At 52.7% G+C, this 22,403-nt stretch overlaps 1 protein-coding gene across 3 annotated transcripts in view; it reads right to left on the bottom strand.

Moving 5' to 3' along the window:
* The window catches only part of PLXNA2 (plexin A2), a 229,128-nt gene that overhangs the window by 110,728 nt on the left and 95,997 nt on the right, over positions 1–22,403 (bottom strand). For all 3 annotated transcript variants that reach the window (XM_065936292.1, XM_065936293.1, XM_065936294.1), the window contains exon 4: positions 16,425–16,559. In XM_065936292.1, the coding sequence (XP_065792364.1) occupies positions 16,425–16,559 (135 nt within the window). The remainder of the gene's footprint in view (positions 1–16,424; positions 16,560–22,403) is intronic.

Raw genomic sequence — 22,403 nt, 5'->3', positions numbered from 1 at the left:
GACACTCTTGAGTTCTGATGGGGGCATGAAGGTCAAGGACACAAAAAGGTGGCAGCAAGCAGATACTCTCATCTTTCTACAAGTTCAAAACACCTGCCTGGATCTTTCATCTGTATTCTGTGTCCCCTACTTCTAGGGAGGCTGTTCATGAAAGAGAGAGCTCCTCGAGAAGAGATGGCTCGAGGCTGAAGGAAGGCCCATGGCTCTGGGAAATTGCTGGGCCCGAGACGGTGCGTGTGGTCAGAGAGTAGGATGCCAGCTTAGCCTGACTTCCTGCAGAAATCTGCTGGGCCTGGGCAAACAGTCTTGACATGGAGCCGTGGCGTGGTTGCTTCTGGCTTTTCCCTGAGCTGAGACTTTCCCTGTGGTTCTGGAGATGGGATCAATCATAAAATATGGGGTCTTCCTTTTCTTGGGGAAATCAGACTCCCCGCCTACCGGTCTTCAGTGGTTCCTAGTTGATGAACTGCCCAACACGGCCAGGGCCCATCGAGAATGTTCAAGAGCTTTTCAAAATCTCCTGTCTGCTGTGTGCCAGGCCCTGTGTTCAGTGCTCTGCCTACATCACCTTGTTTCACCCTGCAACATCTGAGAAGGTAGAGTCTACCCTTACAGACAGCTTACCTAGGAGGAAACGGGAGGTTTAGTAAGATGGGACCACTGGATGAGGGTCAGTATAGTAAGGGGTGGGGCCAGGATTCCAGACGTGCTTAACGTGGAGTCCTTCCTGCCCCCACGCAGCTCAGTCTTCCCACCCCAAGAAGGTAGCGTGGCGCTTGCTCGGAGGCCCCAGCACCCATCTGCCTGCCTGGCCCTTCTGGGGCGTCACAGGCTCCGCTGCACTCTCTCCTCTGCTGCTCCCCTCCCCTCCCTATCACCAGGGCACTCCTGGAAGGAAACTCAGGAGAAGGGAGGCAGGCACACCGTGTCCTGGGCCCAGGGACAGATGACCTTTCCAATTCAGCACCTTTATAAATCTTACCTAATGAAGTTAAGGGGAAAAAAGAATTAATGAATAAATGAAGGTTAAATCACTCCCTGCAGAAAATTGATGCTGACAGCGAGGGCCAAGAAGAGAGCTTGGAAAGCAGGGAGCTGACTTGCCCAAGAGGCTTTTAAAATTCCTCCCCCCCCAGCCCCCGTTCAAGAGAGCTGGAAGGCTGGCCAGTTCTGAGATGGGCACTGAAGGCTTTGGGAAGTCCAAGGCAGATGGCCTGAAGGTGATGGAGTCAGAAAGCCATACTCTACCTTGGACCATTTTTCCCAGAAGTGAATTTGCATATGATATAATATGGGTGCATGTGCACACACACACACACACACACACACACACACAGGCATGCTGTATACACAATTAGCTCCTGCAAGACGCAAACAGTTTGGGTCTGCCCGGCTCATTTCTGGCCTTCTGGGACCCCTGTCAGCATGCACTTCTTAGTCATCTTGATCTCCTCATCACCTCTGCACTTGTCACGAGTCCCAACGACGCACCCCCAGGCCTGCCCATCTCAGCCCAACTGCTGTAGGTGAGCGTGTAGCTGGCTTCAGAGATGAAGGAGAAAGAAAAGCTGAAAGGGCTGGGAACCGCAGCATCCATCCAGGCCAGGAGCTTGCATAAAGGGTGGCAGAAGTTGAAGGGAGATGGAGTGAAAACTGTAGAAGTCAAAGGACAGACTCTGGGCCGAGGAACTGGGAGAGACTCAGGCTCTGCCAGGCAATGCTGCTGCCTTCCTGAGAACCCTGGGGCAGGTCGCTTACTGGCTGACATCTGAGTGTAGCTCCACAGTGAAACCGAGATGGAGGAGGAGCCCCGCAGAAGAGAATCAGCAGCAGAAATCCTCCCTGGTGAGAGCAGCGAGCAGGAACCATCAATAATTCTGGTTCTCCGTCCTCTCTGCGCCTGCTCACAGACTCTGATCATGAAGACGGGGCTGCTCTGAGGGCCCAGGGCAGCTCACCCATCCTAAGTGTGACGGGCCATGGGAAGCAGGAAGCCAGCGCTGGGTTGATGGAGGGGCAGGGATGCTGAAGGTGGGCTGGAGCCGTGTGGTGGGCGGGTGGGGGGGCAGGCATAGAGATGATACGGAGCCAAGAGCAGACTAGATCAACTAGTAAATAAAAGGTCACAGTGATTCTCCCCAGGCACCCAGGGAGAAGCAGACAGAGGGTTCTGCTGACGGCAGGAGCTGACAATTGGTAAATGAGCCTCTGCAGTTATCTGTTCCCTTCCTTCTTCTTGTCTCATAAGACAGAGGCTAGAAATAGATGCAACTGGCAGATGACTGAAGGATGAAAAATGAGCAACATATTAGCTGGAGTGGGGTTGGCGGGGGGGTGCTCGGGGGTAGAGGAGTAGGAAGCTCATGAGTAAAGCAGAGGGAAGGCCGGGGCTCAGCTGGAGCCACCTCCAGGGTCTGGCTCTTCCTCTGCCCCCGGCATTCTGCAGGGATTAGTCACTGAATCTTCTTAGCACCCTTATAAGGCAGGTCTGACTCTTCTCCCCATTTTTCAGAGGGTAAAACTGAGACTTTAGGGAGGATATGCCAGGCTCGACTGAAGAGTGGCAGAGCAAAGAATATAGGCCCACCTGCCTCCAAAGATGAGCTCTTCAGATTATCCCGCAATGCCTCCGAACCCTCCTTTTTCTTGTCTTTCTTCCTCTCTTCCAAGACTTCAGAAAGTGTTTATCGAGCGCCTAGTAAGGGCCAAACACTGTAATATATGTCTTTGGGAGACAGAAGCCGCCAGGACAGGCAAGGTCCCTGCCATCAAGGAATGCTATTGGGATGGCCAACTGAATGAACGGAACCGGCACGCTCTCCTTTCCTTTCCCACAAACCTACGTTGGAAAGAGGGGAGCACAGCAGGAGGGGAGACTGTCCTGGGGAATGGGGCGCTGGCCTGGCCACAGGGGCCTTCAGCAGTGGGCTCTGCCCATGGTGGGCATCTTCCTTCTCACTGCGCATCTTTTGACTTGCTGCTCAGCTCCGAGGCCTGGTGGGGGCCCCCGCTGGTGGAGGAGGAGCACAGAGAGCTAGGCACGGGCTTCTTTCCTCCCGGGCACCATGTTTCAGCGGCGGGGCTGGGGAACCATCGGTGCCTCCTCTCCCGGCTGAGGCTCCTTTCCTCTCGACCAGAGGAGGCGGGGAGTGTCCACCGGAAGGCTGCCTGCCTGTGAGCTGTGGATATTCTGCGAGGACTGATGCCCTGATCCCTTGCCTTCATCTCCAACAACATCAAATTGAGGGGAACGGTCCCTGAACATGCTGAATTCTTTCATGCCTCCATGCTTTCCCTCATTTGGGAAGTGTTCCTTTGCTTTTTTTTTTTTCCAAAAAATATTGAAGCAGAGATGATTTACGATGATGTGTTAGGAATCAGGGGCTTCCCCCACGGTGGCTCAGTAGTAAAGAATCTGCCTGCAGTGTGGAAGAGAGAGGTTCGATCCCTGGGTTGTGAAGATTCCCTGGAGGAGGGCATGGCGACCCACTCCAGTATTCTTGCTGGGAGAATCCCATGGGCAGAGGAGCCTGGCGGGCTACAAGTCCGTAAGGTCACCAAGAGTTGGATATAACTGAAGCGACTTAGCACTCATGCATGTTAGTAAGCACGACAAAGTGATTTTTCTTTGACTTTGGCTTCCACTCAGGGAAACCCCCTCTCCTTTCGTATATACCTAGAATATCACCCCCTCCTGGAAGCCTTCCTTGACTCACCGGCCTGTTGGGGAGCACCCTCTCACACCGTCCCCGTGCTCTGCTCGCTGTGTTGTAAATTTGGACGCATGCATGCATCCGCTATCTGTGGTTTTGTGAGGGCGAGCTCTGTGCACACAAGAAGTCCTCAGAGGCTGTTGATGAGTTACTCGGTGGGTGAATGGCTGATTAAGACACTGTTCTCAGCTCTGTCCATTTCCCCCTTTTCTAATCTTCTTTCTGCCTGACTCTCCTCTCTGCCCATCTCCCTTCCCATCATTAAACATGACTTGATGGACAGACTGAGCCCAGACTGTTTGGAAGCCACCAACAGCTGATGACATGGCCAGTTCTCCCTCCAGCTGGTGCAAATTTCAAACCCCAATCTGTAGGTGGTCTGGTAGGGAGGGGGGATAACCAGAAGCAGGAGAGAAGAAGGGAACTCTGGGCAGAGTGGAGAAGGCTCGGGGAATTGAACTGTGTGGCATGCAAACTATGAAGGAAGACTGTGGCTGAGACGCTGGGTCCCTGAGCTGGGCAGGCGAGATCAAAGGGCCAGCTGGAAGACCGCAGCGAAGCAGGGCTCTGAAAACAGCAAGCCCGCCTGCAGGAGAGGGGGCATGACCACTTCCCCCACAGTGACCACAATGGAGCTTCCTGCCCTGTTGCAGGAAAAAGTCATGTCACTGTAGAGACCTCTCCACAGCCCAGAACACAAAGCGATGCTATTTTCACCCCCCTCGTCTCCACGTACCCCTGTCTCACATGCATACATACATACACGCCGATCTGGGTCAGCCTCCAAGGGCTGTGCCCATAGCCACCGTCTGAGATATATTTACGGCTGCAGAAAACACCCACATGTCACGGCCACGGGGAGCATTCCGATACATTTTATTGATGGGGAAACTGAGGCTCCAGCTGGCCTTAACTCAGAGGCACTCGTGACAGTCTGTGATGAGTCCTAACTTCCCACTCCCCCGACACTCTGCCACACTCACCCCTCTGCCGCCCCTCCACCCTCTTCTCCCCCTCCAACTCCCTGGCAGCTCAAAGTTGGCTTCTATGTCCCTTGGACCAGCCCCAGAGAGAAAACCTGTCTGACAGGCAGCACATGTGAGCGGGCTGGGCAGAACTCACGGGCAGTGAGGAAACCCTCTCTCCGACATTTCTAGAAACCAGCCTGGGGGGCCATTTCCAGCTGAGGAGCTCAGAAGCTTTCCTCTGGAGAAATCCACTAGGGATCAGCTTCCCGTGTCGGGGAAGGCCAGTGTTCTAGGAACCTCTGGATACGAGGCTGTCTCACAAGGGCAGGAGGACCCTGGTCCAGGAAGGGGAGGAGCCTCAGGTTGCCCACTGAGGGACCGCCTCCCCACGCTCCCCGAGGGACCCCGTGGAGTACGGGCTGGACTCTCAGAACCCTAAATCGTGCTTCTTCCCAGGGGCTCACTGACCCGCCTCTCCCCCGCGCCCCTTCCCTCACACCCGGTCAGTCTCTTGGCATCTCCAAAGCTGCATCTTCACATCACAGCAGCTGTCCTAGCCGCCAGCGGGTGGAAATGTTTGCACGAGGGCTCCTCTGGATGTGGCCACTTCTTGTGTTGATCCAAACACCAAAACGAAACCAGGCTCTCAGCATCTGCTGAAGCCTAATTGCGTTATGCTCTAAATGAAACACACTCGGTTACAGAAACTCCACGTGGGGAGCGTGAGAGGGCGCTCTGGTAGGGAGCTAGAACAGTAGGCTGCAGGGTTCTGGGGCGTCGTGATGGGGCCCCCGCACTTGGCTGGATGAGACAGACTCAAGATGGCAACACAGGAGGCTCTTGAGAGCCCAAGACCCCTGGGAAGGGCCAGCGAGGCAGCCGGTCGATACCTGTGGCCTGGTTCACACTTGGAAGTGCACCTAGGATGCTCGACCAGCTTTGTGCAGCCTCTCACGGGTCTGCACCTGCCCCCCTCGCAAAGGTGCGCCTCTGCCAGACGGGCCGCGTGGTAGAGAGTGCAGGGCAGGGCTGGCCTCACCCACTGGGTGCCTTGAACCGGGCTCCTAGGTGGTGGGGGCACGGCAGGAGTTCGCTTGGCAAGCGCCTCTGGCCTGGCTCTGCCTCCTAGGAGTCCCGGGGGCCCGGCCTTGCTCTGGTCGGTGGGCCCTGCCGCCCCCGACTCCCCCCCGTGCCACACGGGGCTGAGAATACCTGTCCTTCAAGGTTGCTGCACGTGGCCGAGATGATGCTGGCAGAAGACCTGGCCTGCCGGACAAACAGCAGCTTCCCGCGGCGGGTGCCCTCTCTCTCTCCTCTATGGCCACCAGAGACACTTCCTGTGACTGCACACATCGGGCAGCGGGCCTCTATTGGTTTCTTCTTTATGAAGCAAAACAGCGTCCTGCCCCAGGCCCTTGGCGGCTGTCCAGGGAGGAGTCTGAGTCTGGCCTGGTCTGGAGCCCTGAGCGCTGCGGGTGGACGGGGAGCCAGCGGGCCGGGCCCGCCGCAGCCGTGCGGCCACCAGGGGGCGCCATCCCAGGAGGACGCGGGGCAAGGCTCCGCTTCACTCCGCGTCTGTTCCCGGGTGGGGACGGGGGCTGTCCTAGCTCTGCCCACAGGCCAGCTCGGGGGCCCTGGGCAAATCACTTAGCCAGAGTGAACTGCAGTTTTCTTATCTATTTAAAAAAAAAAAAAAAGCAAAGACAATACTATTTATCCCAGGAGAGTGTTGTATTAGCTGAGGTCATGTTTGCAAACTATCAGAAGAAAAACACGACCTAAATGTTACTTAGATTTCAACACGTCTTAAATTAGGTAGAGCTGAGAGGCAAGGCGGGGTGGCCAAGTTTCTTTTCGAGGTGTGGCTGTGAGCGGAGCTTGATTTGCAGAGCTTCACCTGGCGATTATGCATGGGGCCACTACTGTAAAAGCATAATTACTGTTACTAACATTTCTTAAGCAGGTATTATGTGTCAGGTACTTTTCAGAGTGCCTTTTAATGTATGCATTCACCTCATTTAATCCTCAAGTAATGTCATAATTATCCCCGTTTTCGGATGAGGCAGGTGAAGCACAGAGGTAAAGCAATTGGCCTAAGGTCACACAGCAGGGACCCGGTCTTGGAACCCAGGAAGGTGGGCAGGCTGGCAGTCTCTAGAGCCCACGCTCTTCATGGAGGCCCGGAAACTGCCCATCATCATTCACTATCTACTTCTTTGCAACCTGGCTTGGTGGATACTCTGGTCTCAAGATCTCAAGAGTTACTCTCCCCTTAGGTCCCCCGTTCTCACCTATAAAAGGAAGGACTGCCCCCCACCAGACAGTCCCTGAAGCTCCCTCAGCTCTGGACTGCTATGTCAGGGAGAGGATCTGTCTGCTGAGTGAGCCCAAGTGTGGAGGGACGAGGACAGGGCTCCCCGTGGTTGGTGTGAGTTACTTCAGTCACTGGGGTACTGTAGATCTCTGCGACAGTACTGCTCACTTTATATCGCAATTGATCTGTACATCATTCTTCCCCACCAGAATGTAGCGTCCCTGAGGTCAGGGATTATATTCTATTTATCCCTATATAAAAGCATGCTGAATGGTTCTGTTGTCGCATTGTAAAGAGCAGAAAGAAATCAAGAAGGCACCTATCTTCAGAAATCAAGAAGGTACCTCTTTATAAGACCTTTTGCTGGAATATGACTTAGAAGGATTGCCCTGTCTATATCTGCATATGCAAACGACTTGCCAGTGGACAGCTCCATGCATTATACATGGTAGACACTTAATGGTCTGTTGAATGAATGAGTCTGTGTATGCAAATGAGATGCAAATCACTCCCTATTTTAATTTGACCCTTGGGAACATCTTCAGGGACTCCCTTGGGCTTGGATAGCTTTAATGTTTTTTAATTGAAAGTCTTTTTTTTTTTTTTTTAAACACAACCGATTTTTGGTCTGGCCTGTGCTGAGTGAAGCTATTTTCAAGTTGGGAAAAGGATGCCGGACTGGACCAGGTGAATTAGGATGAACTCTGGCTCTCCTGGTAATTCAGGGGATGATCTAGGAAGTGATTCCCCTTTCTGGCATCGTTTTCCTCATCTTTAATATGAGGGAAAGAGTTCCTTCTGGGATCGAGGTACAGTGATTTCCCACCTCTCCATCCTAGGAACGTCATTCTGGGCAATCAGAGAGTCAGCATCCGGCAGTCCTACCTGGTAAGAGACATCACGTCCCTTGCCAAGGATTAGAGGAAGAGTCTCCAGCCTCCCTGCCCATTTAGAGAAATGAGCTTTTTTGGCACCGGTTCTCCCAGCCTGGGCATTGTGTTCAATGATTTCTTTCCAAACCAAAGGATTTTAAAAATAAGAGGCTGGAGTTTTCTTTCTTAAATACAAGCCAAGCGCCTGATTAATAGGGTGGGTTTGCGATTCCCTTCCTTCATGTGAAAATATTTATTAAAAATGCTCCAATGAGAATGTTAATAGCCAGGGAATCAGCTCTGTGTCAGCCTCTTTGTTCCCTGATATTTGAAATGGGGGGAGAGAGAGAGGGGAAAAAAATAATCAAACCCGGGTCTGGGGTGGTCACTGGTCCCTGAGTCCCGTCCTCCGGGAGGTAGGATTCGCCCCTCTTTTGGGAAAGACGCTGAGATGTGTGCTTGGCTTCTGGGCCGCGCTGAGGTCCTTAACTAGAAACACGTGTGCATCAAAGGCCTAGATCGAAAGTGACATATTTGAAAACACAAGTACGGCAGAAATTTGCTTATCCTCACTTTCCTAATCCGCAAACTCTGTAATTCTCCCCCAAAGTCCCCCAGGCTCTGCTCCAGCCCTGCCTCCTCAGATTCCCTCCTTCCCCGGGATACAGCCCAGGCCTCTCAGTCCGGGCAGAAGGGAGGTCTCTTGTTACTGGGACTCCGACCGCCTTGTAAAAATACACCTTGGCACGCTCTGCCTGCGCCCTGGGAAGCCTTATCGCCAGGACTAAACAAATGTGCACAATCAAAATAAAAGTCTGAGATGTCAAAATAAACGAGCAGGGGACATCTGGAAGGACGGCTCCACACATTCTCTTCTGCTCCTTCCCCAAGTGGTTAGACGCCTAGGGGCTTGGCTATTCAGTGGCGCTGGCCACAGGTGACAGACTCACTACCCTTACATCACAATAAGGCCCTTTGAAACTGTTTCTTATTTTTGGCCCTCGATGCTGGTTTATAGTTGACAGGTCCTCCTCCAAAAATACAAGGAAACCAAAATTCATTCTCAGGCGAAGCTGGCTGGGGTGGCATGCTAGAGGCATCGGGTCTGTCCTCCCAGCGCTCTCCCCCACCATGCAGGGAGTCTTAAACCAGTGCAAGGAGTTGAGGGGCAGGGGTCTCTCCTTCTGAGAAGGGTGGCTTCATAATCTTTCCAAATAATTTTGATTTCTAGTAACTCCAGGCCAGAGTACTTCTTGCCCCAACTCTCTGAAATGACTTGAGGCGGAGGTGGTTAGAGTCACTATCCATTTATCCATGGCGAAGTCCCATTGCCCTGCATGAGGGTGGGTCACCCAGGAGAAAGGTCTTCTGAGTGGGCTGACGAAACTCTGCACAGGAAGACAGACCAGGACAGCCCTTGAAAATCACATGCCATCGCCTGGGCAATTTCCAGGCAGCGTGACACTTTTCCTGATGGATTCCTTCAAAGGCTTCCCAGAAGCAGTTTCAAGAGCCACCTTTGATGTGGGTCTCCTTTAGGGCTCAACGCAACCTCCAGTCCATCAACAGCAAGCTTTAAAGCTACTGGCACTTCTCTGTGAGTTTAGGAAAACCAAACCAGTTCTGGGGACTCTGATCTTAGGTGTTGGGTGTAGCACAGGCTGAAATGGAAGCTGGCTTGCTCCATGCCCCATGGGCCTCATACTGGGGTCAGGATGGGTGAGCTTTGAAGTCCTTACTAGCTCAGATGCTCTGTGGGTTCATGACCCTGCGAGACAGGAAACCATGTATTTATCTTCCCCGTGCCTCGTTTCTCAAAGCGGGGTCATGGGCTACACGTGTCAGAATCACGGGGAGACGGGCGGTAGAGAGGTGAAGAGGCGGGCAGGAGAGAGAACTGTATGACTTCTAAGGTTAAGTCATAAAGAAGGCAATAACATTTCCCCCTGTTAGGTAGTTAGAATAGGAAACAGGAGTCCAGAATGGCAGTGGCTAAAAGACAAGCAAGCCCGTGGAAATGGAACAAAGGAAGGTCCGAGGACCTGAGTAGAACTGAGTAGGTCTGAGGACCTCAGGTAGAATGAACAGCACTCCTAGCTAGCCCAATTTACATAGGGCAGGCCCGGGGGGAGGAGAAAAAACATATAAAAAGGGGATCCAAAGGGCTGGGGTCTCTCTCTCTCCAGCACGCTGGCGTGCTCCCCCCTCTCTCCTCTTCGCGTCTTTGGGTCAGCATGCCCTCATGCCTCGAGGATGTATTTTCCTGCTATTTTCTAAATAAAATTGAGCTGTAACACGGATCGGTCTAAGAGCTATAACACAGTGTGTCTGAGACCTGAGAGCTATAACACGGTCTGTCCGAGAGCTATGACACGCCCAGGGCTCTAACATCCATTTGTTGAGAAGAGACAGAACCGAGGAGAGCACACTCGGCTGACACACCTAATCTGGGGGAATATGCCCTCTTGGAGCCCTGAGCGGCCGTGCTCAGGAAGTCTGAGCACCTTGAGGCCGCCATGCTGTGAGGAAGCCCAAGACGCAGGGAGAGGCCTCGTGGAAGCCAGCGCGGCTGACGGCCCACCGGGTCCAGCTGCCACACGTGTGGCTCCAGACCATGATAGTCCTAGTCATTCAGTCACCCCAGCCCTTTCACCCCATCCCAGCAGAGGCTCCAGTCTGGATGCTGCAGAGAAGAGACAAGCGGCCTCTGGGGCACCCTACCTGAACGCCTGACTTAGTTGGTGAGCATGGCAGCTCCCTCTATGGCAGTGAGCTGGAGATACAGTTCACTTTGTTGCAGAGGTCAGACACGGTAAGCCCCCGGGGCAGCCCCTTTCCAGCCCACTGTCCACGTACGCAGCCAGACAGGAGTCTGAGTCTTGGGGGATGACCAGGGCTCAGGGTCCCCCTCCCTTCTCTCCACAGATGCCTGGAATACTGGCCTCCTGGGCCTCACACACGAGCCTAGAGCTGCCTCCGCCTGTATCAAGGGGAGCGGGACTGTTTAGTCTGCTGGGCACATTCTTGGATTTTAAAAATAAATAGCAGATTATGAGTGACTCAAATGGTGTTTGACCAGGACAGAGGCTTCTGAGGCGTCCCTTGGGAGGGAGCAGCAAGAATGTCAGGTTGGAGGTGTTTGCCCGAGACTGGGATCTGTCTTAGCCATAATTTATAGTGGAGATGCTTCTGGCTCTCCCCGGGGGTCTCAGAAATTCTCATAATACCACTAATAATGTTGTTCAGTTGCTCAGTTGTGTCTGACTCTTTGTGACCCCATGGACTGCAGCATGCCAGGCCTCCCCGTTCTTCACCATCTCCCGGAGCCTGCTCAAACTCATGTCCATTGACTTGGTGATGCCATCCAACCATCTCATCCTCTGTCGTCCCCCTTCTGCTCCTGCCCTCAATCTTTCCCATCACTGGGGCCTTGTGATAACGATAATAATCATTGCTACTGACTGAAAGCACTGATTGTGTGTTAGAGATGGTGCTAGTAATTTATATAGGGTCTCTCAATCGTCACGCCAGTCACCAACATGAGGCCCATATACAGATGTAGAAAGTGAGGTGCAGAAAAGTGAAATAACTTTCTTAAAGCCATATGTCTCGTTAGTGGCAACATATGACGAGCAAGGCGGTCTGACGGCCACGCTCCCGCTATTAACCACTATGCTACCTTGCCTCTCCAGGCCTTGAAATAGATAGCAGCATCCCATGCCCTCACCCACTCTAAACACACACACACACACACCCATCGCCAGCCTCTCTGCTGTTCCCAAGGCCTTTTGCAGCCTTCGCGGAACCATTCTCCACTGTGACTCCCTTTTTCCATTTCACCCTTCGCTGGATCATTTTATGCCTCTATTCCCTCTGCTAATTCAAACTAATTAAAGTATAAAATAGAATAATTGCTTCCATCCCCATACTTCTTTCCCATCCACCCGGAGTACAGGGGGAGCTCCCCTTTCGGAGAGTGGCCAGCCTGACAAGTTGGGTGGAAACTGGGGCTATCAAGTTTCTTTCCATCTGGTGATGTGGGTTTTCTCTTGGCTCACTGCCTGATCGTCCCGGGACCCGCAGTCTGACTTCCATTAGGCACTGAGGGCATGGTGGCGGCTGGTATCCCCTCCCACAGCATCTGCCGGTCGATTCGCTGTCGAGGAAGCTGGGCCGGACTTTCTAAGGAAGGGCCGGGCATCCTATCAGGGCAGCATCTGGGCAATTAGTAGGACTGGGGGAATCGGGTCCCAAACGTTCCCCTGGGACCACCGCAGGCCTTGGATCTATTAACAGAACATTAACACCAACTTGTCAAAGGTCGTTAAGCAGTGGCACTAATGGTCCAACACTTCTTACTAGTCCTATTTCTTAATTACATTTAATTAACTAAGAGCGGGAGAGGAAACTTGCCTGAACACACGAGCCTGTATTGGACTGTTCTGACTCTGTGGGGAGGGGAGACTCTCTCTAGGCAGTGCTGGAGGCCAGGCACCTGATTCTGCTCTCTTGTGGCATCAAGGATACAACAGGCACCGAGATTTGGGGGAAGGGGAGGGAAACAGGGAGACAGAAGCTAGGGACCCAGGGAGGGCAGAGATGCGAGCAGGCTGCCTAGAGATTTACTGTAAAGTGGGGTGATGGCAAACCCCCATTCCCATCATGTCTTATAAAGTCTTAGGTCTTTCAGAGAACTCCAAAGCCTTAAAACATTGCCTCAAAACAAGAATCTGCTTATCCATGGTGGTGGTTTATTCACTGCAGTCATATCTGACTTTTGTGACCCCATGGACTGTAGCCCCCAGGCTCCTCCGGCCATGGGATTTCCCAGACAAGAATACTGGAGTGGACTGCCATTTCCTTCTCCAGGGGATCTTCCCAACCCAGGGATCAAACCCAGGTCTCCTGCACTGCAGGCAGATTTTCTATCAGCCGAGCCACCATGGAGGCCCATAGCCACCGTTCTGTCCTCACTGCAGTGTTCATCCTTGTGGGAAGAAGTTCATACGGGCACACACAGCCTCATAAAAGCTCTCCTTCAGAAAGTTCTTTTGGTTTGACCTCAAGATTGTTTCCTGCGCTTCTGAGGCTGTCTTCTGGAGATGGAAAAGAGTCCTGATCCCCAGGCCTGAGAGAAACTCTTTAATAGCTGAAAGAGACGCTATGGTCACATTTATTCTCTCCATCTTTCAAGCTGAGGACACTGAGTCCCTGAGACGTCCAGGGTCTAGGTCGCCCAGCTGGTCAAAGGGGGGCTGGGATGAGAACACAGGTCTCCTGGCCTGGCCCGAGGCCTGCTGGCGGTGCCGACCGCCACTTAGCTTCCTGCTCATCAGCACCCACGGTCGCCGCCCTCCTGCGAAGTGGGATCCCCAGGGCTGAGAGCGGGGAGGGGCCGTCAGGAACAGTGCTGGTCTGTGAGAGCTGACGCGGCAGGAGCCCCCTGCCGTCTCAGCCAGCATCACCTCGACGCCCGAGACGAGAAGGTGGGACCTGTCTGAGGCCACCCTGTTGAGAGCGTCAGACCTCAGACACAGCCCTGTTACTAGACGCAGATCCTCCATCTCCACCAGGATTCACTGGTGGCTCAGACGGCAAAGAGTTGGCCTGCAGTGCAGGAGACCCGAGTTCGATCCCTGGGTCGGGAAGATCCCCTGGAGAAGGAAACGGCAACCCCCTCCAGTCTTCTTGCCTGGAACAATCCCACGGACGGAGGAGCCTGGGGGGGCTAGAGTCCACGGGGCCACAAAGAGTCGGACACGACTGAGTGACTTCAGCTCACTTCCTCCATTCCAGAAAGGAGGAAACAGAAGCTGTTAAGGCGGTCATACAGCCAGCATCAGCGCAAACACTGACCCAGAGCGCACGCCATCCGACTCCACCACCGTCGACCGCTCTCTCGCCACACGTTCAACTGCTGCCTTTGCGAGGTCCAGGCTGTCTGAAAACTGCGCTCGTCGCCGCTCGCCTCGGGTGGCCCTTCCCCAGACCCGGCCCCTGGTACTGGCCCCCCTCCCCGGGCCCGGCCCCTGGCGAGACCCCCGGGTACCGGCTGGCATGTGGCCTGTGGCTCTCCAAGAGGCAGGACTCCGAGCTCCACCTCCGATCCACGCCCTGCCCTGCTGCCCACTGACCCGGGCTCCGCCTGGCACAGCGACCTCCCGACTCATGGCTCAGCTGATTCAAGACAGCCACAGGGCGTAAACCCAAACTCCTCCCACATCTGCTCCGTGCGACGGTTACTACCGAGCAGCTCTGCGTTGGGGCCGACTGACAGGCACTGGGCAGCAGACCCCGGAGGTGAGACTGAAGGAGGATTATTCAGAAATAAGCTGCGGACGCTCGGTTTAGTCAGAGCGGATGCTCCCAGGGGTAACATCAGATATGGTTTGGAGAGGTCATTATATTCCCTGAAGGCCACTTATCAGCCTCCAGCCCTTTCCTTTGGTCACGTTTTGAATTCAATTTCGAAAAGCATCTCATTTGAGTGAAAGATGTGAATCCCGTGGACAGAGGAACCTGGCAGGATACACAGTCCATAGGGCTGCAGAGAGTCAGACGGGACTGAAGCGACCGAGCATTTAGCCCAGAGACGTGTCTCGGCATCATCTCGGCCCCACCGAGGTCTCACTGGTCACTTCTGTTGGCTCTCTCTGCTTTTCCACTTCATGGGGCTCCGAGAACCCAAGAAAGAATTTTTATCCAGAGTTATCAGCTTGCTCCTCAGTCATACTTAACATCTTCTGAAAATATTAATTTGATGTCAATGTGGCTCTATTTCAGGGGTCCCCAACCTCTGGGATCTAATGCCTGATGATCTGGGGTGGAGCTGGTGTAATCATAATAGAAATAAAATACACAATAAAGGCAATGTGCTTGAATTATCCCGAAACCAACCCCACTCCCCCACCGCCGTCTATGGAAAAATTGTCTTCCATGATGATTGGTTCCTGGTGTCAAAAAAGGTGGGGGACCACAGATCTGTTTGATCCCTCTGACTATCCTTTTATGCACCTGCCTAGGGGACGATCCGGAGAAGGCAAATTTGAATTATCTGAATTTGTGTGGTGCCCATCTACCATTTGAAAGAAATTGCTGTTTGTCTTATAAACAAAGAAAAACAGAAAGGAAAGGCAGAGCATTTATAGACTCCAACCTGATGCTACAGATTTTCCCTTGTTAGATTCCAAACAACTTAAGGAGAGTGACCAAGTTCCACTTATTTTGATGTTTTTCCAGAAAGTTGTTCCCAATAAATACATGATCAGCCATTTTTTTTTCTTTTTTAGGGTTATAAGTTCCCATCTGGACCTGTTTATACCTTGATCATGGGGGTTACATAAAGGAAGGAAGGTAAAAAAAGAAAAAAAGGCGGATTCAAGAGGATGTGGTATAATTTGCCGACGATCAGCCTATGATTTGTGTCATCTCTTCTGAGAAGGAATTTTCAAGTTAGAGTTGCACCTCTACTTCCCTTATGCCATCAGATACCCGTTTACCTCTGCCTCCCTCCCTGCCTCCCTTGTCCCCAATTCAGAATTCATAAACACAAACACGGAGGAGAGAAAGAGAACTCTGGGCAGGCTGAACCTGATGCCAGACGCCTGGAATCTTTGCAGAGTGTTTTGAGAATGATGCCCGAGCAGGGAGGCACCTTGAGAAAGCTCTCTGGTCCCCCAGCACAGCACCCTTATCTAGCCTAAGTCAGTGTCCTCCACACCAAGACAGAGTCACGGTCCTTTCTGCTTCTTACAGCCTTGATCTTACCATGTCAATGCCAAGACCACCGCCACTGCTGACCAACTGTTGACCCACTGACAATGAGTGGAAACGCAGCCAGCTTTTCCTAAGGCTAAGCTTTGCTTCCTGCATCTCCATTGCTTTGGTGAAACCCCGTCTCCCCTTCTCTTGTCCTTCACTGCAGCTCTCCTTGCATTTGCCTTCTCTCTGCTCCTACATATTCATTCAGATCAAATAAAACCCCGAGAGAATAAGGTTGCATCCAGGCAGGTGGGGAACCGACTCGGGGTTTACCCAGCACAGGAGAGAGGTCCATTTCTCAGGGCTCTCCGTCTCTGCAGGCAGAGTTGCAGCTCCTCAGATCTGGCCAACTTCTACCCTGCATCCCTCTAAGACTCAGGCCAAGATTTTTTTTTTATCTCTTTCTGGGGCCCTATCTTGGGTCTATCTCTCCCAGGACTGAGTCCAGCCTGGAGGCCTGGATTATTTACACCTCTTTGGCTCCCTTGAGCAGCAGACTCTGTGGGCCTGGGGCAGTAAATCTACCTTCTAATCACACCAAGCTGCTCCGCGCAGTCTGGCCTGTTTTTGCGGGGCTGTTCATCATGTGCTCAGACAGGGTCTATGGCCTGCAGAGAAGCTCCGGGAAGTGACTGGCCCCAGTGGCTTCTCCCTGACTCCCTGCAAAAGCTTCCCGGGGCCTCTGAGCAGCAGGCCCAGGGGTCTCTCTTGTTCCGCGGAAAAGCTTCTGCACAAAGGTCATGGGTTATCTGCGCCTCCCGGGCTCTGGAAAGCAGGGGTGGGTGCCGGCACTTACCTGCCTCTCAGACATGATGTACAGGTAGCGCTGGTCGATGGAGAAGGCCATGTCCCGGAGGATGGGGCTCCCGTCTTTGAGCACGGAGACCATCTCATATTGGACCCCGCCGTGGGGGGGACCATCTGCTCGAATCTGCGAAAGAAACAAGGGCACCCTCAGCATCTGTTCTCAGCAGCCCCTTCTGAATTCCCTGCCTGAGCCTGGAGCAGGTAGTTTACAGAAGACAATGCTCACGTCCGGCCCCCAGGAGCTACCCTGAAGCAGGCTGGGTCACAGGGAAGACAGAGGTGCTTCTTAGTTCACACAGCCCAGTTTCCACCCAGAGGAATCCTTTTCCAAGCAGTCTGAGCGTGCTGGTCTGGACCTTCTAATGGCGGGTTTATCTGTGTGTGCATACATGTCTTTAGGTGCGGTCTGAATGTCCTTATGTGGTTATTCTTGTGCGTGTATGGATGTGTTCACAGCACTGTGTGATGGGGGTGTGTGAGTGTGTGCTTGTGCACACTTGTTAGCGTTTGGGGTAGGAGAATCAATATCTACACACAATGGTTTCGCCTTGAGCAGGCGAGGGAGGATGGTGGGACCAGCACACAAACCATCAAAAAACAGGTCATCAAGAGATTCAAGATTTTAGGATCTCAGAAAGAGATTTCTGCCCCCGCACCCCCACCACAGCAATATCCCCTGAATGATGTGTGCAAATCCACCAGGTGATTTTGGTGAGCCAGGAATCCCCAAGGACAGAAATCTGAGAGTCAGTCTCAGAGTCCATCCCAGGATAAGAAATCAGGAAGAACCGAGAGGTCATCTAGTCTGGGGCTTCTCAGGCTGGATGTACATTAGAATAATCAGGGGAGTTTTTAAAACACATGGCTGGATCCATTCATCAGAAATTCTGTGCTTGGGGACCTGGCATCTTCTTTGGGTTTCAAAGCTCCCCGGGTGACGCTAATGAGCAGCTAGGGTTTAAAAGCACCAATGTCGCCCAGGGTTTTCAAACCAGCATGCCCTGAGAACCACCTGAAGGAAGTGGGAAATTCACCCCTGGGACTATCCCAGAGTTTCTGATTCAGTGGGAATGAGGCCTGAGAAATTTCATTTCTAATAAATTCCCAGCCAATGTGGATACTCCTGGGCTGGGGGTTGGAGAAACAACCCCTTTGTCTAAGCAATACATGAAGCGTCTTGGTAGCTCAGGCGGTAATGAGTCTGCCTGCAATGCGGAAGACTGGGGTTCGATCCCTCGGTCAGGAAGATCCTCTGGAGAAGAAAATGGCAACCCACTTCAGTATTCTTGCCTGGAAAATCCCAAGGATGGAGGAGCCTGGAGGGCTACAGTCCATGTGGTCGCAAAGAGTCGGACATGACTCAGTGACTAACACTCCAGTTCTAAACAGAATTTGGAAAGCCAGTGGAGAGAGGCCCCTGAGGACCGTCAGCTCATTCAGAAACAAGATGACGGGGAGTCCACGGTTTGAACGCACTCCTCCTGCTAGGCTTCCTGTTCCCAACACAGAAGCTGATTGTTGACCAATATTGCTAACCCGGGCCGTTTCTTTGTTCTCTGTCCATCTAAACCCCCCCCCACCCCCGTTCAAGCCCACTTCCCCCGTAAAGCCTTCTCTAATATCTCTACCACACTAATTGCTCCTCACCCTGAGGGCTATTTTTTTCCCCCACCAGACATTTTGTCCTGAGATTATAATCAATTGAGTTGTTCATTGTATATGTATTAGCTAATGCATATTGACTACCTACTTAAATTGTTCTCTGATTGCCTCACATGTGCGTAAGTCCACCAACATTTTGAAGGCAGGAATGCTTTCTGTTTCTCTGAGGACCAGCCTCTGAGGCCTAGAATGGAACTGGGAACAGAGCTGGTGATGGACAAAAGGGAATGCCTGGGAAATGCTTATTACGAAGGACATGAACTATGATCCAGCTGATAAAGTGTCATGGGCTCTTTAGGGCTAAATCAAAGTTGAGGTCAAAAGACGGTTTTCTCTGGATGATTTTAAGATGAAGTTTCTCCCTCCTATTTGCTTTGATTTCTCTCTTGGACTTCTAACCATCTCCTTCCCTCTGCCCACGTCTCCCACCCCACTGAGAGCAAGGACTATGACTTCTTCATCGCAAGGGCTAAGCGTGGAGCCCGATGCCACAGGAAACATGCATGCATGGAGGAATGGATGCATTTTCAGTCTTTACTGGCCAAGTCAGGAAGCTCAGGAGCATTTGTTTACTGCAGACTTGGGAAAGTTGGACTAGGGCTTCTATTCAAATTTTTCCAGCCTCCTAAGAGCTTGTGTACTTGAGGGGCCTGAGCAGGGTGTGGTCTGCGATTGCTGACTTGGGCTGGACTGGTGTGGGTAAGGAGACCTGACCCCACTGTGGGGTGGGGTACAGTGGTTCTGGAGTTCCTAGTGGCGGGGCCAGCAGATTCCTGCATGAGGCCCTGTGCCTATATCCCAGGGGTGAAGACTGGAGCAGGGCAAGACTTCCCCTTGCCTGCTTCGTGGGCGACTTTGGTGGGAGCTCCGGCCTTGAAGACGAGGAGGTGACCGCAGTGCAACCAAAGAAACTCTGCTCTCAGCCACTCTTACCCCAGAAACTCGCCTGCAGCATGGACTCTTCTTTTCCCCTAAGCTCCTCTTTTGGCCTTTTTCTTCCTAACTAGTGGCTTCCTACTCTTCCAAGCTGTTGCCTTGGCAACTGTCATTAAAGCCCCTCCTTCCAGGGAGGGGTGAGGGGGCTATTTAGTTCATTCTCATTGGGTGGAGGAAGACTCGGGGTCGGCAATGATGCGGTGGGGCCGAAGCTACTGCCCTCCACCCTGGAGCGAATCTCGTGATGGATTCAAGCAGAGGGAAGAACAAGGGTCTCAGTCTGGGAAAACGCCCCACAATTAAAATAGCTCCCCTTAGCTTTCAGGGCAGCATTCTCTCTTAGACAGAGAAATCCAAAATTTCCAAGAGATTCTTCTAGAAACACAGTAGCTTTTAATTACAAAAGTTCTCAGGCAGGACTTCCCTGGTGGCCCAGTGATTAAGAATCTGCCTTGCAACACAGAGGACGTGGGTTCAACCCCTGGTCAGGGAACTAAGATCCCACATGCTACGCAGCAACTAAGCCTGCACTCCGGAGACCGCAAGCCACAACTGGAGAGAGTCCTCGAGTCTCAGCAAAAGATCCCCCAAGACACAAAGAAGACCCTGAACGCCACAACTAAGACCAATAGAGTCAAATAAATATATTAATATTTTTTTAAAAAGATTGCTATAAAAAAAAAGTTCTCAGGCTACTGCAGGAGGTAGGGGGAGATGTGATAGTCATGACTTCTGATTGGCTTAACCTCAATATTCCATATCCATAAAATGGGAGAGTTCAAGCTCTGCTTTCTCCTCGGAAAAGGAAATGTCCCAGAACTGCGTGCCATCCTCCCTATGACAGCTGCTCCTCTCCGAAGCTGCTTTAATTCTCCTCTAGCACTGACTCAGCCCCAAGAGCTGCAGAAGCATCATCCCACTTGAGGGCTGGCCAGCTCAGCATCTCCCCACCCGGGCAGGCTGGTTAACCCTCTGCCAGATAAATCGGCCTCCTCCCTAAGAGGCTGTGCACACATACTCAGAAGGAGGAATACCACGTCTGGCCCTCCCTCTCTGGGTCCTGGGACTAGATGGTACCCATGGCCAGGTTGGAGCGGAATCTTACAAAGATAGTTTATCATCATACTCTGGTACGTCCCCGTTAGAACTAATCCCAGTCATTAACTTTTTTTTTCTGAATAAGAAGCCTAAACGGTTTTTTTCCCTGTCTACAATCCGAATCTTTCAATAAACCAGTTGAAGCCAGAATCAAACCTACAGAACTCTGAAAACATCAGAGCTGAAACTAAACCAGAACAGAAAATGTTCTTGATACTGAACCTGAACTGAACTATCCTATGTCATTCCCTCCAAATCCCTGGAGAGGGGGGCAGTCCTGCCGGAGAAGTCCGTGCTATCCGCCTTGAGCTGGTGCAGCCCTCTGAGATCCCAATGAGAAGACAGAGAGGATGGAGAAGGGGGACAGGGGGCTGGGGTCCCAAGGATGAGGAACGGGCGGGACTGGCAGGCTGAAGGCAGGACGGGCCAGCTGGGCGGCAGACACCGCTCCCTTCCCTGATTCCTCTCTCTCCCTGTGGGCAGCACACCGGAGAGCGACACCAGGTCCCGGGGCTTCTGCTCTGACTGTGTTCTTGCTCTTGTCTGGGCTTGATTTCTGCCTGACGTTCACTTTCTCACTCACCTCCCCAAGCCTCAGCTTCCCTCTCTGAATAGGGAGAATCACAGACTCAGGAAAACTGCCGGAGCTATGGGGCTTTGGAGCCCGTCTCATCCAAGCCCTTCTGCTCGTGGACGCAGACGGTCAGGGCTGGCCCCGGGGCTCCCACCGGCTCCATCCGGGGTGGTCCAGAGGAAAACACGGCTGATGGAGCACTCCCTGGGGCTGAGGAGGGACAAGGGTGGCCCTGCTCTAATTCAAGCCCAGGGGTCCCCGTCTTTCCTGCCTTGGAAGTTTTCAGTTTCGACGTTGCTCTCCATCCTCGCCAGACACAGGATGGTGGCGGTGGAGACTGCAGCAGAAACCCAGACAAAAGTGCATTTTAAAATGCAACAGCTTGCGTCTGTCCTGTGGTGTCCACAAAGTGAGTTCTCTCCAGCTTTGAAGCTTGCACCCCAGGGCCAGGATTCAATGACCAACAAGACACTGAAATAGGTCATGAATCCAATCCCAGAGAAGGGCGTTATCAGACCAGGCCGCACAGGCCCCAGCCAGGTAATCCAACCAGGCAGAGGAGGAGCGTGGAGACGTGCAGGGCAGGGAGGGGATGCAGGCCAGGAGGGGATGCAGGCCAGGCGGGGATGCAGGCCAGCCGGGGAAAGCTGGTCACTGCAACCCATCTTTCTGGCTGGGCTCCTCCTCTCCTGGGAGGGTGGGACCTCAGTGGACACGCAGAGTTAGCGGTTGTCACTTTGCTTGGACACCACTCAGAAGGTGGGACAGGATGGACAGTGTCCTACACTGGAGGGCGACCGTCTCTACAGAGACCAGCACAAGAAAAAAAAATGTGCCTGAACCATTGCACAAGGAGGTGGAGGCTAGGTCTAGTCAGAATTCCTATTGAGAGGGGCCCCCCGCTGCGCAGTGGGTGACCACAGGAGACCGTACCTCCTTCTCAGGAGGGCTTTGAACACAGGATGACTTCTTTGGCTCATGGTTAAATGAGGACCTGCCTCAAGGTAGGATGGATTTGGTGAATTTTTCAAAGGGCCCTGTTGGCCTAAAGAATTTAATAATAGCTACCATTTCTATTGGAGTTTCCTTGGTGGCTCAGCGGTAAAGAATCCACCTACAAGGCAGGGGATGCCAGTGTGGCCCCTGGGTGGGGAAGATTCCCCTGGGGAAGGAAATGGCAACCCCCTCCAGTATTCTTGCCTGGAAAATCCCATGGACAGAGGAGCCTGGTGGGCTACGGTCCATGGGGTCTCGAAGAGTTGGACACGACTTAGCGATTAAACACACAGCACACACAGCCACTTCTATAGCTTTGACAAACTGCTGACTGCTGTCGAACGTGCTTAACAAAAATGGACTCATTTAATCCTTACGAGCCACCCCTGGAGGACATATTATTACTGTTCCCATTGTACAGGTAGGAACTTGTAGGCGCGGAGAAGGACGTCACTTTCTCAAGACCACACAGCTAAAGGGTGGCAGAACTGGGTTTCCCATAGAGTCCAATTTCTCAGAGTCACTCGGTGACTCTCCTAAGAAATATTAACGGGTGCACACAGCCGTTCACTGCAGCTGAGATCAGGGGAGACGGGCAGATGAGCGTCCAAGCCGTCTTTAGCTGCTCTTCCTCTTTCAGACCCCAAGGCCACAGCGGGACAATCACCTGTCTCCTAGGGGTGGTGGCAAGCTCAGAGCCTC

The sequence above is a fragment of the Muntiacus reevesi genome, chromosome 5 (genome assembly GCF_963930625.1).
Source record: "Muntiacus reevesi chromosome 5, mMunRee1.1, whole genome shotgun sequence".
NCBI classification, from domain to species: Eukaryota; Metazoa; Chordata; class Mammalia; order Artiodactyla; family Cervidae; genus Muntiacus; species Muntiacus reevesi.
The sequence above is the reverse complement of the archived record's forward strand: the minus strand, read 5'-3'. Positions and strand labels throughout refer to the sequence as shown.